The sequence below is a fragment of the Talpa europaea genome (assembly GCF_964194135.1).
Source record: "Talpa europaea genome assembly, chromosome: 10".
NCBI lineage: Eukaryota > Metazoa > Chordata > Mammalia > Eulipotyphla > Talpidae > Talpa > Talpa europaea.
Window position 1 is genome coordinate 19,588,853 of NC_140077.1, and position 17,525 is coordinate 19,606,377.

Below are 17,525 nucleotides of genomic sequence, written 5' to 3' on the forward strand. Positions count from 1 at the left end.
CTTCATAGTGCTGACACTTAACCCCTTGCGCCACCAGGGAGGCCCCTAATCTGCTCTTTTTCAATAATGGTCATCTCAGGGTGGAAAGGAGAGCCTCTGTATGGGTAATCTGACCACGAGCTCTATAAATTATGTGGTGCATCTTGGGGGCTTTGTTCACCTGGCAGTGCTCAATGATGAGAGAATCTACATTTAAACCCTTAAGTTCAGCATTACTTCTGCAATTTTAGCATGTGCCGTGAAACTTCTATTTGAGCCACTGACCCTGGGTCCATGTCAGCTGTTGGGCCTGGGCATACCTACCACTTCCACTGAGTGACACATACTGCTTTTATGAAGTGACATACTCCAGATACTTGATCACTTTTCAGATGTGTATATTCTTGATGGCCTAGGCAGTTTCACCAGTGTTCTTAAAATGAACACAAACATTTGAACCTCCTGATTTGCATGACTTGATAGGTATTTCTGGGCCAAGTAAATAGCAAACCATTTTCAGAGATAACCTAAGGCCACTTATGGGAAGAATTTATAATTTCTTTGCTTTTTTAATTAATTTGTCAGTCATTTACATACTTATACAACTTTGGGGGTACATTTTCACACCTCCAGATGGGTAGAAAGAGCTTCTAATTTCTCAGGGTTTAAATCTTGATCTTTAAAGTTTTTCTTGTTTTCTAATATAAAAATACACTGCTACAGGGGCTTCCCTGGTGGCACAGGGGCTAATATGCCACACTATGAAGCTATGCGCAGCCACTGCAGCCCGAGTTCAGTCCCCACCAGCGAGGTGACCCACATGGCACAGCAGACCTCTTTTGTCTCCTTTCTCACCAGCTGTTCCTCTCAGCAGTGTATTTCAGTAGCTCCATCTGTTCTGCTCCTCACTCTGTCTCTGGTGAATCGTCTCACCACCACCCCCACCTCTGGCCTGCACCCCAGCTCTTACATGCATAAATAAATAAATATTTTAAAAAAAATAAGTACTTCTTGCACCCCAGCTCTTATATGCATAAATAAATCTTTTAAAAAATGAATAAGTACTTGAACATGTTTATAATAGCTCTTTATATGTCCTTGTTGCTAATTCTATCATCTCTCATTTCTCAGTTAAATTTCTATTGATTGATATTTTACTTGGTTATAGGCCCCATTTCCCTGCTTCTTGACATATGTTGTAATTTTTAATTGGATTTTGGTCATTGTGAATTTTATCTCCTTGCATGCTAGATTTTATTGTCTTTAAATAGTGTTGTATTTTCTTTTTTTTTTTTTAAAGTTTTATTTTTTTTTTATTTTTTTTTTTTATAGAGGCATGCTTATTTATTTATTTATTTGTTTGTTTGTTTGTTTTTGTTTATACATGCACTGGGTACAGTCAGAAGCACGGGAGGGTGAGAGAATTCACCAGAGCCAGAGCGGGGAGCAGAGCAGGCAGAAGGACCGAAGTACACTGCTGAGGGGAGCAGCGGGCGGCAGGAGAGGTCTGCGCGCCATGTGGGACCCTCCTCCGGTGGCCGGGGAGCAGCCGGGGGATCGAACCGGCGCCGCAGACGCTGCGGGCAGCTTCGCAACCCAGCACTCAACCGCTGCGCCACCGGGGAGGCCCCAATAGTGTTGTATTTTCTGTAGGTATTTTATATACCTGTCTTGTAAATTATTTGTGGAACAACATGATCATTTTGAAACTTCTTTTTAATTTTTCTTTCAGTAGTTTTTACTCTAGGGCTGGTTTAGTTCCTCTACTAAGCTGTGATCATTTGAATGCCCTAGGTATTCAACAGGTACTTTTCTTTCTGGTTGGGGAAAATTCACACAGCTCTCAGTCCAGTGTGAGTTCTAACTATTCAACTTATAAATCCTCATTTTTTGTGCAGCCTAGTTGAATTTTACCCAGCACATGTATTCCTTATTTTTCAGGAACAAATTGGATGGGAACACCATGCAGACTTCCAAAGCTCTTTTCTCTGCTTTACTCCCTCTTCTCTGGTAATCTGCCCCCAGGGTTCCAGCCACCTCTGCCTCAAAAAAAAAATTTTTTTTTAAGATTGATTGATTGATTGATTTATACAAGCACTGGGTACAGTCAGAAGCGTGGAGGGTGAGAGAATTCACAGAGTTAGAGCGGAGAACAAAACAGGCAGACTGATGAAATACACTGCTGAGGGGAGCAGCAGGCACAGCAGGAGAGGTCTGTCATGCCATGTGGGACCCTCACTGGCTAACCGGCGCTGCAGAGAGGCTGCAGGCAGCTTCCCAGCCCAGAGCTCAACCGCTGCACCACCAGGGGAGGCCCTCTGCCTCGAAATTTAATGTATTTCCTTACCCCAGCAAGACCTCTTGCTCACCTATATTTTCTGTTTCTCAGGATATCTGTCCTGCATAGTCTGTTACTCAGTATCTAAAAAGAGTTCTTTCTTTCCAAGTTTTTCAACTTCTGTCATAAGTAGAAGTGGAAGTTCCACACTATTTAGAATACCAAGCTAAAATTTTTAAATTTCACTTTTTAGAAAACATTTCCTAAAATTAACTATTAGTATATATTGTCTCATTACTTCATTCTCTTCCTTTCTTCCTCTGGAAGGAATATTGAAACTATACATAGTGAGCAATTTCTGGGTCTTTTTGTTTTTTTGTTTTTTTTTGGGTTTTTTAGATAACCCACTGTGAAAGGTGTCTCTTCCGTTTTTCTTTTTTTCTTGGCACCCAGGTCCCAGCCTTAAATCGGTTATTTACAAAGGTTCAACCCTCAAATCTCTCAGACTATCAAGGAGCATTTATATATATAGCCTTTTGGTAGCTGATACTTTGTTCCTTTTAGCTATCTGCTTGCTCCCTGTGCCCTAGGCCATATCCATCAGGACATGGACCAAGCTTTGTCCTGTATAAGAGATCAGCAGACAGCTTCTGAAGGAAGCTAGCAGTTTTTACTGGGTACTGGCTCACCTAGGAACTCAGGAATCCCTAGTCTTCTAAGATGCAAATCTGTTGGTTACATATGCCAACAAGTGCTAAAAATAACTCAGGAAGACTTTGAACCTGGCTAATCAAAGATCACCATCTGCATCTGCTTAGATTGTCATGGGCAGTTATCTAATACAGAAACTACTCAGTGGAGCTGAATTGTGCAGTTGAAATTCCTTGTTAATTTGAGCACACCTGGGACTCCCTGGTGATGCAGGGGTTAAAGTCTCAGCGCTGCCAGCCACTACAACTTGAGTTTGATCCCTAGTCCGGGAGTTGGTCCACAGGGCGCAGCAGACCTCTCCTGTCTCTCCTGCTGCTCCCCTCAGCAGTGTATTTCAGTCAGTCTGCCTGTTCTGCTCCCCACTCTGTCTCTGGTGAATCCTCGTAGACCTCTGGTCTACACCCCAGCTCTTGTATGCATAAAGAATGCCATTGAGAGATGAGATTGCAAGGTGAGGGACAGACCTTTTATTGCTTCTGGGAGATAAGGGGTTATCTTTCATTGGGAGATATATAACTAGTTCTGGGGAAAGTATAGAAAGGGTGGGAGGCTAGATTAGTTACTTACAAGAGAAAATGAAAGATCAGACCTCCAAGTTCTCTTCAGTCTCTTGCCAAAATAGAGCGTGTCAACCCTATAACAAATACAGAGAATAGAGTTAAGCAATGCCCTGAATGGGTTATTTTCAATTTTTTTTTAAGATTTTTATTTTTTATTTATTTGTGCATACAAGAACTGGGCGCAGAGGTTGAGCACTGGCTTGCGAAGTTGCCCGCAGCCTCTGCAGTGCCAGTACAATCCCCAGCTTCCGGGCGAGGGTCCCACACAGCGCGCAGACCTCTCCTGCCACCCGCTGCTCCCCTCAGCAGTGTACTTCATCAGTCTGCCTGTTCTGCTCCCTGCTCTGGCTCTGGTGAATTCTCTCACCCTTCAGTGCTTCTGACTGTACCCAGTGCTTGTATAAATAAATAAATAAATCTTAAAAAAAAAGAAAAAGAACTGGGGTGTGGGCCAGAGATTGGGGGTGAGAGGACTCACCAGAGACAGAGTGGAGAGCAGAACAGGCAGATCTACTGAAATACACTGCTGAGGGGAGCAGCAAACAAGACAGGAGAGGTCTGCTTCGACATGTGTGTTAGCTCCCTGGCCAGGGATCAAACTCATGTTGCAGTGGCTGGCAACAGCTTGATAGTGCTGAGACTTAACCTCTTGTGCCATTAGGGAGGCCCAAGTTATTCTCATTTTTCTAGGAACAGATATTTTCCTTTGAGTTTGGGGAAGTTTACTGCATAGCAGGGGGTAAAAGGTTTCAGCTTCTTGGCTAAGAACTGTTTTATAATTGACCTTTGAATGACACTGGTTTGAATTGTGCACGCTCACTTGTAGGCAAATTTTTTTTCTATCTGCATTTCCACCTCACTGATTCAATCAATGAAGTGTCAGTTGGTTGAATCCCCGGAGGCTGAACCTCTGACTATGGAGAGCAGTCTGTAAGTTATATGGGGTTTTGACTATATGGGAAGGGAATAGGAATGGAGGATGTCTATGCTTAGGAGTGTTATTCAAGGATCAACTGTTGCTTGTGCGTCTACAAGGAGATAGAGACAGGGAGATCTAGGTCTGCATTTACCTTCAAAACTGCGTATGGCTATTTGGACCTTCCTTTTCTCTCTAATAATTCACTTGCCCCTCACCATTATCAAAGGTCTGCTCTGTGCTCAGCACTATTCCATTCAGATATAGGATGTTATGCTAAAGCAGTGAAAACTTTAGAGGATTGGCGTGGAGAGCAAATCTGATTACTCAAACCTTCTTGGTTTTCTAGATACCAGGACAGGTTTGTTGTGAGGTTGTTGTGAGACTTGGATTTCAATTCCCAACAACCAAACTCTCATCATTTCACCATTATCATCTTAAAGAATAAGTACTACCAGCTTAGCTTCCTCTAACTGATGGACAGAGAGGTGAAGGCAGTGTCCAGACTTAATGCCTGGTAATGCTCTTGCTTGTAGTTTCAGAGCTTGATCCATCAGGCTTTCCTTTCCTATTTTTTTGGAAGAAATGGGGCAAAACATTTTCTTTTTCTAGTGAATAACACCTGAAATAGAGCAAATGGATAGAATTCAGTGGGAGAAATGGATGGAGATTATCACGAAAATCTTCTAAAAAGCCTTTGTCTTCTTTCCTCTGTTTAACTACTCTATCTGTTTCAAACCATCCAGAGATTAATTTTTCTATGATTAAGGGTCTGGTAAGTGTAAAGCAGAACAGCATGGAATAGAGGTATTATAATCTCTTTGAGAGAATGGAAAATTGTGGTATGAGCATTCATTGTAAAAGGGATTCATTGTAAAAGGGATTCACCCCAAGCCTGGAGACTACCTGATAGCTGTGACCAGAGAACTCCAATTGAAGAATAAACACTTTTCAATTTCACACTTCTAAATGAATATTAAGTAATTAAAGTAGTAACCAAAGCCAGAGCTTTTTGATAGTGAATTTGAAGTAGTCTGTTCTGGTTTGCTAGTGAGTTACACGAACTGTCAGTAGGGCTGAGCAGGGTCTTTTTTTTTTTTTAATTTATTTTTATTTAGTTATGCATACAAGAACAGGGGTTCAGGGGATGAAAGGAATCAACAGACAGATCTACTGAAATACACTGCTGAGGGGAGCAGCAGGTTAGCTCCTTGGCTGGGGATTGAACTATGCAGCAGTGGCTGCTGATAGCTTAATAATGCTGATACTTAACCCCTTGCGCCAACAGGGAGACCCTGATCAGGGTCTTTAGCAGCTGCTGGTGGAAAATAACAAGCCCTGGAGCCCTGAGTACCTAGTAGTCATTAAGGCTCAAAGAACAAACCATGTCTCCACCAGGTTGCTTTCCCAGCTCTCACCAGATCATGCTTCCCATTTCTTAGGCATGAGTTTGAATTCTATGAATGTTTGTTTTCTGAAAGATCAGGCTTAGCCTTTAAACTCAGAAACATGCCCTAGGTCAGACTAGCCAGCCAGCAGAGGAAGGAAAGAGCACTGGCTTGGGTATCAGAAGACTGTCTAATCCCAGCTTTGTGTCTGCGGGCAATTTATAATCTTTCTGGACATCAATTTCTTCATTTGTGAAATCATGACCAAGGACTAGGTAGGTGATTTCAAAATTTCCCTCCAGAATTATAATTTCTATAGCTCTGTCTCTAACACTTTGTCAGAAAGAGATATGGTTGGTTGCTTTCCATGTCACTATCCTCAGATATTGGTGGCAATGCCACCACCATTTTGCCACCTGATTCATCTTGTTTGAATACATCAGATACTCTGTATTTCCATTTTCCCTCCTTGTTTCTCAGCAACCTTCAGTGGTTTGGCATCTTCCATTTATAAGATCCCATCACTATAAGAACATATAATGGTGGTGATGATTATTTTACAGATAAAGTAACTAAAACTAAGACAGGTCAAAATCATATAACTAATAAGTTATGATGCTAAGATTTGAACTCAGGTTTCTGATTCCATAGCTTCTTTTCATTACATCCACGACAACCTTGATAGGATCCATGTGTATTTCCTACTCTACGACATGTCTCATTAAGTTTCCCTTTTGGTAGCTTGTGCTTTAGTAGCTTAGCAGCCTGGCCTCTAAGGAAGCACCATGCTTACCCCAAATAAGTTATACTGTAGATGTCAGTTCAAATTAAAAACAAATTTGCTGTCAGGTCACATTCTGTTACTTAGTCATCCCCTCATTCTTACTCTGCTGGGAATTCAGTCCAATTTGAGACAAAACAAAATTTCAGGCACTGTTCCAAGCCCTCTGATATCAAAATTGGATAGCCATTGCCAAGAGCTTTTCCAACCTGTCAGTTCTCCTTTGCTGCTCTCTTTAAGGAAGTTATTCCCTGTCTCAAAGGCCCTGCCTTAAAAAGAGGGGAGAGGGCCTCCTTGGTGACACAGTGGTTGAGCGCTGGGTTGCGAAGCTGCCCGCAGCATCTGCAGTGCCGGTTCGATCCCTGGCCACGGGCAAGTCCCACATGGTGCGCAGACCTCTCCTGCTGCCGGCTGCTCCCTTCAGCAGTGTACTTCGGTCCTTCTGCCTGCTCTGCTCCCCACTCTGGCTCTGGTGAATTCTCTCACCCTCCCACGCTTCTGACTGTACCCCAGTGCTTATATAAATAAATAAATAAATCTTAAAAAAAAAAAGAGGGGAGAGGCACAGTCCACTGAACAGTCTGTGCGGAGTGCCTATCGTGTGTACTAGGGGAAGGGCATGTGTATATCTGGGGTCTCATCAGCAGTTTTGAGCTAACTTCATGCACTAGATTCTCTTTCCTTCCTTATCTTGATGTGATCAAGAATCTCACAACCTTTATCATATAAGGCCTTTCTGTGCCTCTCTGCCCTGATTTTCTTTAGTATAACCTATACCCCTTTGTACTACCAGGATTGTTAAGGTTTGTAGTATACACTGGGTATTCTCTGACTTCTGCCTGAAGCACTGCCATTTACACCCAGGACAGTGGGGCATTCTGGGAAGCCTGCTTTCACATTGAATAGAGAAATTAGGTTTCCTCTTCACCAGAATCTGCCAGAGACTGAATATTGATGTGCAAGCCCTGGCTTATGGTTACATCTATTTGCAGATCAACAGAACTATCCAAGGCCCACTGTCACCAGAAAGAGGCTTTCATCATAGAATTATTAGTAACATATTAACTGTTCATTACGTGCCAGACATTGGGCCATCATTGTGTCACTCACTGTATCCTCACATCAGGCATATGTGATAGATTTTACAGATAAGAAAATGAGGCTCAGGGCCTCCCTGGTGGCGCAGTGGTTGAGCGCTGGGTTGCGAAGCTGCCCGCGGCCTCCACGGTGCCGGTTTGATCCCCGGCTGCTCCCCGGCCACCGGAGGAGGGTCCCACATGGCACGCAGACCTCTCTTGCCGCCCGCTGCTCCCCTCAGCAGTGTGCCTCGGTCCTTCTGCCTGCTTTGCTCCCAGCTCTGGCTCTGGTGAATTCTCGCACCCTCCCGCGCTTCTGACTGTACCCAGTGCATGTATAAACAAAACAAATAAATAAATAAATAAATAAAACATGCCTCTATTAAAAATATATATATATTTTAAAAAAAAAGAAAATGAGGCTCAAAGAGATTAAGTTATGTGTATAAGTTCACATAGCTAATTTCTGGACCAAAATTTGAAGCCTGACCTCAAAGCTCGTGTCACGCCCTTCCCTTCAGGGACCTCGGGGAAGCATTTAGGTCCCAGACCCCTCCACTTTGTTGTTCCCTCACCTGAGACAAAGTATTTCAAGGCAAATAAGAGGCATAGGATCTTTGAAACTGAAGTTAATTGTGTCCTTTACTTAAATTCCAAAGGTTATTCTTTGTGGCAAAGAAATATTTATGCACATAGGATCTTTGGGACAGTCTGAAATAGGTAGGTATTTCCTGGACTGTGATCACAGTTATATTTAGTCCTAGGAACTATCGAGGTAGCTGTGTAGCCATTGAGTGACATTTCCATGAGTTGTATGTTACTTTCAGGAACATAAAACTTTTATTCCCATATTGTTTTAGGAAGGAGTAAAAGTTCCATTTTATAGAGAGAAGGTTGAGATTCAAAGAGGTTAGGTGAGTTGTCTGAGATCAATTAGTAAGAGTAGGATTCCAGGTCTCAGTCTGTCAGGCTCTTTGTGAGGACCCAGGTTCCTCTCTACTGAGAGTCACATGTGGGGGTATAAGGATTCCTTAGAGAGTATGTGACTTACAGGCAATTTACTGACTTTGAAGCTACCATGAGCTGAGATGGTGGCCATGGTTCTTGGCAGTCAACAAGTCCAATAGCTGATAATGAAAGTGGACTTGTACTTTGGGGTTAAACTATTGTCTGTGGATTAGGGAGGCATCTCAGCCTAGGAGAGGCCTTTGGAGTTGCACGGGAGCCAGAGTATGAGACGGCAACTTAGGGTAAAAGCTAAGCCATTTAAGCACGAGGGCTTTGGGAGATTGCTCTCTGCCTAGGGCCTGCCCTTGCATGTCCTAGGTCAGTGTTGGGTATGAGGCTCTAAATGGGATATGTTCCTAAAGTCTGAAGCTACAGAAAGCAAAACCCCAGACTAGGAAAGTGCCCCTTGTGCTCTGAAGTCCTGGGACTAAGCCCTGAGCTTAGCATGTGGTCTTCTTGAGAATTTAAGAGAGGTCATAAGGGCAGGCAATGGCAGAAGCAGGGTGAAGGGCCGCTTTCCCTGGGCAAAAGAAGACGAAAGGAAGGAAGCATACAGAGCCAGGGAAGGAAGTAACAGTGGGCAAGGTCTAGACAAGAGGACGACAACTGAGGTCATGCCCTAAGTCTAGTCTGGCCTCTGGTTTCCTTCCAAGAAACTGGTAAATCAGGAACATCTGCTTTCCTCCTCTGTACAAGTAACTGAACTAAGCTGTACTAGCAAAAAACAACTTTACTGGGAAAGGAAAAATTCCTGTTCTGAGTAGTGGATAGAGATCTTGGCCCTTCTAGTCTGCCCTGGCAAGAAGAGAAAGCCCAGATAATTGAGGCAGTGTTGTCTCAGGCCTGAGGCTCTCAGGATGTAGCATCTCTTGACATGCTATACCTTCTCAGAAATTGGTTTTAGCATGGTATTTGTCTTTTGGCACCTGACACCCCTCAGGGAAAGTCATGCCTAGGTTCCTGGGTCATAGGCATTGCTGAGGCTACCCCAGAGTTCAAGGTTTGGGAAAGCATTCTTTTCTGACTGGTTCTTAGTGGCTGGTTCCATCTTGGAGGAATTTTCCCTTTTTTTTTTTGAAGATTTATTTATTTATGTATACAAGAACTGGGGTGTAAACCAGATGTGTGGAGGGTGAGAGTATTCATCAGAAAGAGTGGGGAGCAGAACAGGAAGATCTATTGAAATACACTGTTGAGGGGAGCAGCGGGCAAGGCAGGATAGGTCCACTGTGCCATGTGGGTCATCTCCCTGGCCGGCCAAGGATTGAACTCCTGCTGCAGTGGCTGGCAACAGCTTGTAGCACTGTCTTTAATCCCTGAGGGAGGTCCCCAGTATTTTCCCTTTTTCTGGGCTTAAGCCACTTACTTCTGCGCCAAGACCTTGGCTGTAGATATTCCAGCCACAAGCACAGCCCACATGCATGAGAGGGCTGGATTATTTTGTGGGTGACTGCTGTTGCTGGGTAGCAGTCCTTCTGCCACCAGAGCTGACAAATGGAATTAGAAGCAAAGAAGTCAGCCTATATGAGGATCTGTAGGGAACAGCCAGGAAAAAGGGACCTTGAAAAGCTGGGTGTCTGGAAGGTAGGAACCTGAACCTGAAACCAAGGCCAGACCTTTGCCCTAGTTGTCCCTTCCCCCCAAACTTGGGACACAGCCTTCCATGTGTTCTCCATTCCTACTCTCTCCTCAGGAATTTTTGGCAAGCATAAATGCTTGCTACCAAGTGTCTTGGCACAGACCTGAATTGGTGAAGGAAACAACCCAGAGCCACTTTTCTATCCCTCAGGAGTCTGTCCTCAGCCCTTCTGACTAGTCCTGATTATAGCATGTTCTTTTTTTCTGTTGGAGCTGAGCCTCCCTCCTCACTTGCTCATTCTTCCCAGGCTCCCTACTTTGCTAGGAGCTCTCCATGACATTATAGGCTACCCTAATTACCATAGTGAACAGTCATTCCCTCTCCTGGCCTCTCCTTTCTGCCCAGCTCACTTCTTTTAACTTGATGTAGTGCCCCTCCTACTAATAATCCTTGCCTTTGATAACATGTTCTTATAAACTGAAGTCACATCAGTGACTTTGGTAGTCTGGCTTTGGTAGTCTCACAGAGATTCAAGGTTCCTGGAGTCAGCAGAGGTCTGAATCCACCCCCATAGAAAGTTAAAGGCATGGAGGGGGCGGGGCCCCTCATCAAAACAAAAGATGAGGTTGGCTCTAGTCTAGAAACTCTTTTCTACACTCAAGGCTGGAATACCCAAAAGTTCGATCCAGGCAATGGATAGGAAGGCTGAATTGGCATTAAGAGATGAAAACAAGTGGCAGATGGTTCTGAGGAACATCCCAGAACTGAAGAAATGTGGTTCCCAGAAAGGGAAAAGGAAGAAGATATTGGCAAAGTCATACTCAGCAACTGTGACAACCTGGCCAGAGAAAGCCAAGAACACATTATGGTATCAGGAATACTTTTGAGCTTAGACACTCACTGTTCTGTCACCTCTTCTCATGCTCCATCCCCAGAGTAAATAGCCTTGGTGGCCAAACTGGGCTGGTCAAGAATGTCAGGAAATGGAAGAAATTAGCAAGGGGTCCCAGAAACCTGAGGAATTGCTCCCTATGACCAGGCTTTTTCCTGGATGATAAGCAGTGAGCAGAGTCTCTTGGGAGTGTAGCCCCAGACTGCCAAGCCAGTGGGACAGCAGGAGGGACATGGGGGCCAGGTGACTTGCGGTTCGTATGGCCTGAGCCCTTGACCTCCCCTAGGTGCTGGAGGTGGTGCGAGCCAACTATGACACACTCACACTGAAACTGCAGGATGGCCTCGACCAGTATGAGCGCTATTCGGAACAGCACAAGGAAGCTGCCTTCTTCAAGGAGCTGGTAAGTCTGCCCACCTCCATCTCTGCCTGTGTTTCTTGGGGATCCTTTTCTAGCCACTGGGTTCTACCATGCAGGTGGCCTGTAGGGAACAACAGCAGTTTGCCAAAGGCTGATGGTATGAAACTTAAAGGTCTGCTGGGTCGGCCATATGACTTCTCTTCCAGAACAGCCCAGGGCAGGGAGTCAGGCTCAGGGTGTTATGCCAGGCTGGTAAGGGAAAGAAGCCTGAGGTTGCAATGCTCACCTCTCCTCATCAGCCAACCGAGATGGCACTTGCTCAGCTCCAGCAGGACTAGGGTTTGATCTACGTTGCCATAGGCAGCTCTGGCTCCTTATCTTGTCCTCAGAGCAACTAATGAGAGTCAACAACTCTTCTCCCTATGCAGTTACTTCTTGCTCAGTTCTTAACTGGCTCCTGATCTGAGGGCCTTCCCAACCTAGTGATATTGTCTTCACTCCCTACCCCTGTTCCCACTTTTCCTGCAGCCACTATACTTGGCCAGTAAGCATTTGCTCTGCCTCCCACTCTCTCTCCCTGTCAGCATCTCCACAGAACTGGGTTCCCACTTTGATAGTCCTTTGCTGCCCAGTGCTCACAGCTATCTCAGGAAAAGCTCAACCTCCCTGTGGTCCTGCCACTCCACCTACCTGATCAGACACACACATCCTGGTGGGAGACTGAGACCAGAATACATAAGTCTCTATGCCCACTTCCCACGTCTTCAGACCTCCCCCCCACACACCCTGAGGCAGAACTTGAATCTGCCCTACTTTTACCTCCCCATGCCAAGTCTGTGGCTGGAGTTTAAGTTCATCTCTCTGTGCTAAGCACAGCCCAGCTGGATCCTGACATTCCTAGGATTTTGAACTTCCCCAGGGTAGGGGGAACACTAGTGTGGGGAGATAGCAGAGTATTTTTATGGGGTAATTAGCAACTCTTTAAATTGATGTGTGGGGGGGGGCTTCCTGGTGGCACAGCTGTTGAGCACTGGGTTGCAAAGCTGCCCGCAGCCTCTGCAGTGCCGGTTCGATCCCTGGCCGCAGGGTGAGGGTCCCACATGGTGCCCAGACCTCTCCTGCCGCCCTCTGCTCTCCTCAGCACTGTACTTCATCAATCTGCCTGCTCTGCTCCCCATTCTGGCTCTGATGAATTCTCTCACCCTCCAGGGTTTCTGACTGTACCCAGTGCTTGTATAAATAAATAAATAAATCTTTAAAAACAAAATAGATGTGGGGGAATTACTGGGATCAAGACTTCACAAAGGACAGTGGGTTTTCAAGAGATGTAAAGGGTTTTAGAAGAGAGAGTGAGAGGGGCTGTCTGGACACTCTGACACTAACCTCTGCCTTACTCAGTTCTCCTTGTATCTATCTCTGACACTGCAGTGAAGAGGGTCTGGTCAGATTTGGAATTAGAGAGCTGCCCGCTGTTTGTCATGCTGCCCTTTCTTCTGCTTCCCACCTGGTGACATCATCAAGTTTCCTATAGCAAAGCAGAAATTTGAAGCCAGGTCTGATGGACTTTGGGACTGAGGAGAGATTCTTTTTCTCTCCCACTCCCCTTTGTCTCTTATACCATTAGAACTATTTCTCATGGTGAATCTCCCTCCAGAGACTTCTGGACTCTTCTTAGAACCCACTCAGAGTAGGGAGCTTGGCCTCTGGCCCTTCTCCACAGGTCTTTTCCCTGGCTGACTCAGACAACACTTCCTGCAAAGTTCTTTCTAAGTCTGTGGGTAGAAAGCCAACGAGGTGAGCAGTGGGGTCACAGAGACACTCTAAAGTAAGGAGGCATCTTTGTGCTTTGGGAAGAGTCGTGGACTAGGAGTTAAGCAGCTGCATCTTGCTTCCAAGTCCAGCCTCACTTGCTGTGTGACCTGATTCTGGTCTTCGACTTTCTGGGCTCGTTTTCCTACTCTCTGCGCAGGCCATGGTTGCATCTCTAAACACATTCTCACCCGAGAAAGGAGATAAATAGGGAGAGTAAAGACACTAGAAATGCATCTGAAGAGAGGTAGCTCTAGAGCATGAGTCCTCGGGCCTTAGTTTCTTGACCAGACCTTCTGTATGGTCAAGGCAAGGACCACGGCCTGACCTTAGCCCTCCTTCCTGTCTGCACTTCCTTCTACCTTCTCAGGTACCCAGATGTTCTTCTCATACCCACTTGAGTTTCTGTCTCTCAGCCCCTCTTTTCTTCCACTGTCATGGAACTGTTTGCTCATTTGCTTGTGTGGCTCATTTGCCTGTGGGGATGATAGCTGTTAAGGGTTCATTTCCTAAGAGAGAAACTTCTAGCATGGCTTTGTGTCTCAGGCCATCTACTGTTTTTAACCAACTATCTCCTTGTTTTCTTTTTACCTATGCCCTCTTACCTCTCCCCACCCTTTCCCAGGTTCGATCCATTAGCACCAATGTCCGGAGAAACCTGGCCTTCCACACACTCAGCCAGGAAGTCCTGCTCAAGGAGTTCTCCACTATCTCCTGAAGCTACACACATCTGAGCAGCCACTGACTGCCCTTACCCATGAGGCTCCTGAGCTGAAGGGATAGTGAGGGGAGAGGGGCTGTCCCCCAGGCTGGAGAGAACAGATCCCGAGTCTTCTCGGTGAAGCCAGCACTTCAGTGGAACTTGGACAGCAGGGGCCAGAGGGGCAAGCCAGGGATAATCTTACTTGGGGAGGGGTGGGTGGGCAGAGGGAAAGCCTTCAAGAATGAGGGACTTCCAGGGTGGCTTTCCTGGATACCCCCTCACTTTTCCAAATGAGATTACACATTGTGACTCCTGACAAATTTTCAGGAGCTGTTGATGCAAACCTTAGGGTGATGCCAGCAACCTGAGGGGCAATGGTTTTCTTAGGCTTTTGAAAACAGACTAACTCAGATGTAGTGGAGCTGCATTCTTTTTCCTTTGGGCATGAAGCTGAGCTAAGCTTGAAATCTTTGTCCCTTTCCCTCTCTGGCATTCTGTCCAGTCTTTAGGACCCTTAGCTCAGGCTTAGGGTAGGATAGGAATGGGGTTACCTTTTTTCTATTTTCTAAATCCAGAGCTAACTCCTGGGAGACTAGAAACTAGAATCCATCCAATACTCTGCTGCCCGGCCACCACTTTCTGGATTTCATTCTTAGCACCAGGAGTACCTGTTAGCTTTCCCCTGCCTTCCAACCCATTAACTCACCCACACTATAGGGCTACAACCTTAACTTTTTATTTGCAGTCTGGTTAAACTGTCTTTAGAATGTGTGTGTGAAATAAACATTGACAGGTTCTCTGGAGCCCTCAGGTGCCTACTTTGCTGGTTCCCTTTCCAGCAGCTCTCCCACCTCTCTAGCTACCCCCTCCTCTGGGAGCCTCTCCTGCCTGAGCTGAGCTCCCCTCCACGTGTTCCACCCCCTCACCCGGCTGTTGTTTACATCCAGCCTGCCTGAGAATTTCCTCTGGGGAGGAATCTGTTCCTGCAGTGGTCTGGTGCCTGGGAGGGAGAGAATCTGCCAGAGGCCAGACCCCTGCCATCTGAAAGAGGCCAGGTGAGCATGGAGGAGAGGCCATTCCGTCCACCTGCATGGTGGGTGAACAACAAGTAAGTCTCCTGACCTTCAGGAAGTTGGCTGTAGTTCCCGTTTCAACAACCTGCATTGGGAGTACTGCAGACTTTTCCTCCCCAACTGCTGCCTTCCTTTCTAAAGCCCTCCGGATGGCAGGGAACAGGTGGCACTGGAAGTATTTGGGAGTAAGTGCAGGCCTCCAGCAGTGGGAGCAAGTCTGGGAGCCACCCAGCTGCAATCCCACTTAGACTCATCTCTTTGGGACAACTTGCTCTCCAGGAGAACTAGAGTTCTGGCTCCAGCACTGAGCATTGATACACTAGTTCCAGAGACTCCACCGATATGCTGCCATGTATAGGTGTAGATTTTTAAGAAATCAAGGATTTCTGATCACTAGATGGAGAGTTCAGCCTGGGCGTTTAGTGTTTTTCACAGTGAGAAACCCCAGAGGAGCCAGAGCTGGTGGCAAGTTTGACATTATTAAAAATTGATTTGTATGGGACAGTCTTTTTAGTGTCTTTTTTCCCCTTAATCTCTATTACCCAGAACTCATTTCTCAAAGACAGTTAAGATCATTTACCAGGTACTGATCCCATCTGGCTAGAGGACCCCTGCCTGTCCTTATAGGTAGGTTCTCCTCTTGAGTCTCCTGACCCTAGTGGAAGCCAGTTTAGTCTAGAGAGTTGTAGCCTTCCCTTGTCTTCTGCTTTGGATTCCTGCCAGCCTTTCCTATGAAGTGAACAAGGGCAGGTCTAGGACATGAGGCACTAAACAGAAGATTCCCTCCATTGTAAAGGCCCACTCCTGGCCCATTTATACACCTTTCCTAAGGATTTCAGACAGGAGTTCCATCCTGTCCTAGAAATCAACCCCAAAAGAAGTTGCCCATGCTCTGTCCACACCCCAGTGTCTGAGCCAGGGGGAGACAGGAGCCAGGCATTGCTCTAAAAGACAATCCTTTCCTCAGCTGTTTGTCCCTGTCTCATGCCTGAACTCCCACCACAATTCCTGCTGGGCTAATTGAATCAAGTGGTTGGAAATTAAATCCAATTGAAGAGATTAAATGTGCAGGGGTCACTTTAACTGAAGCTTTCAGTCTCAGCAGGCCACTCCTCCAGAGGAGCCATGGATGGGCAGGCAGGACTACCTGGCACATTGTCACCATACCATCCAGAACTTCGGACACTCTGCTTCTCATGGTGGAGGGAGGAGGGGGCCCTTCTAGGCTAGGAGCCCAGAAAGCATTTTGGAGAAGGTCAGACAAGTAGGCTCAGTCATTCAGTAGCCTTCCTGGAAGCCTGACATAGCCCAGCTCTGTGTCAGCCCCTTGCCTCAGAGAAGCAGCTGATCTAATGAAAGGGAGCCTCATAAGAAGGGCATTTCTACCCACCCAGTCCTCACCTGGATTCCCAAGGCCTCAGTCACTCCCCAGATCTTCTGGAAAACAGAAGAAATCTAGGGCAGGTGAGAGAAGAGCAGGAATGTTGAAAGAAAAAAAAAATTTAAAAAATAAAAGAGCAAGAAAATCTTGAGAAACAGAAAATTTCTTCCCAATTGGCCAACGTAGGTCATTAGATCAGGGAAGAAGGTACTCTGAGAGTGATTGGGACCCAGAGCCAGGGTCTTGAAGTGGGTGAGGGCTGGGGTCCCTATCAGAGAAGAGAAAATTGTAGTCCACTGGCCTGAAAGTAGCCTGTATTAGAGGCTGGGTTGACCTTTCTCTCCTTCAAGCAGGGTGAGCCCTGGGGGTGAGGGTGGGGGTGGGGGTGGACCCACAGAGACCCTTACATGGGATGAGAGCAACAGAGAAAATAGGGGCTGACATGGAGATTGACAGAACTGGAGGCTCTGAGACCTACCCCTACTGGGGCTTACGCTGGGAGGAGTGCTTGAAAATTGGGGGTGGGGTTTCCTCACTGTGAGATCCTTTCTGTCCCTACTCCCTTCTCCCTCAAGATTCGCGGCTTCTGGCTTTGGGGGTAGTGTTGCCTGAGAGTCAGTCTTCCTCCCGCACTTCCCAGCTCACCCTTTCACCGGGTGCCTCCTGCGAGCTGCAGAGAGGAGGGGGCGGGGGAGGGGGAGCCAATCCCGGCAGCGCCAAAGGGGGGAGGCGGCGGTGACAGTCGCGGGGAGGGGGCGGGAGCGGAGAGGCAGCTCGGCTCTGCTCAACGCTCGCTCTGCTCTGCCTCCAGCTCTGCACTCACCTACTGCCCTAGCCACTCGCTCCTGCCCCAGGACTCCCTGGTGGGTCCTAGACCCCAGGCCCAGACCCAGAACTCTGCCCTAGCCCGGACCCTCCCGGCCCCCAGGCCCCGCTGCACTCTACGCCGCCAGGGGGCGCCCTGTGAGCGCCCTATCTCGGCCACCTGGCGCCCCCTCCCACGGCCCCAAGCGGGACGGGAGGGGGGCGC

The 17,525-nt window shown here is 46.7% G+C and overlaps 1 protein-coding gene across 2 annotated transcripts in view; it reads left to right on the forward strand.

Moving 5' to 3' along the window:
• The window catches only part of ARMH3 (armadillo like helical domain containing 3), a gene marked incomplete at its 3' end in the record, with an annotated part of 183,874 nt that extends 169,818 nt beyond the window's left edge, over positions 1-14,056 (forward strand). For both annotated transcript variants that reach the window (XM_084245906.1, XM_084245907.1), the window contains 2 exons: positions 11,455-11,571; positions 13,964-14,056. In XM_084245906.1, the coding sequence (XP_084102032.1) occupies positions 11,455-11,571; positions 13,964-14,056 (210 nt within the window). The remainder of the gene's footprint in view (positions 1-11,454; positions 11,572-13,963) is intronic.
• Between the last annotated feature and the right edge of the window lie 3,469 nt (positions 14,057-17,525).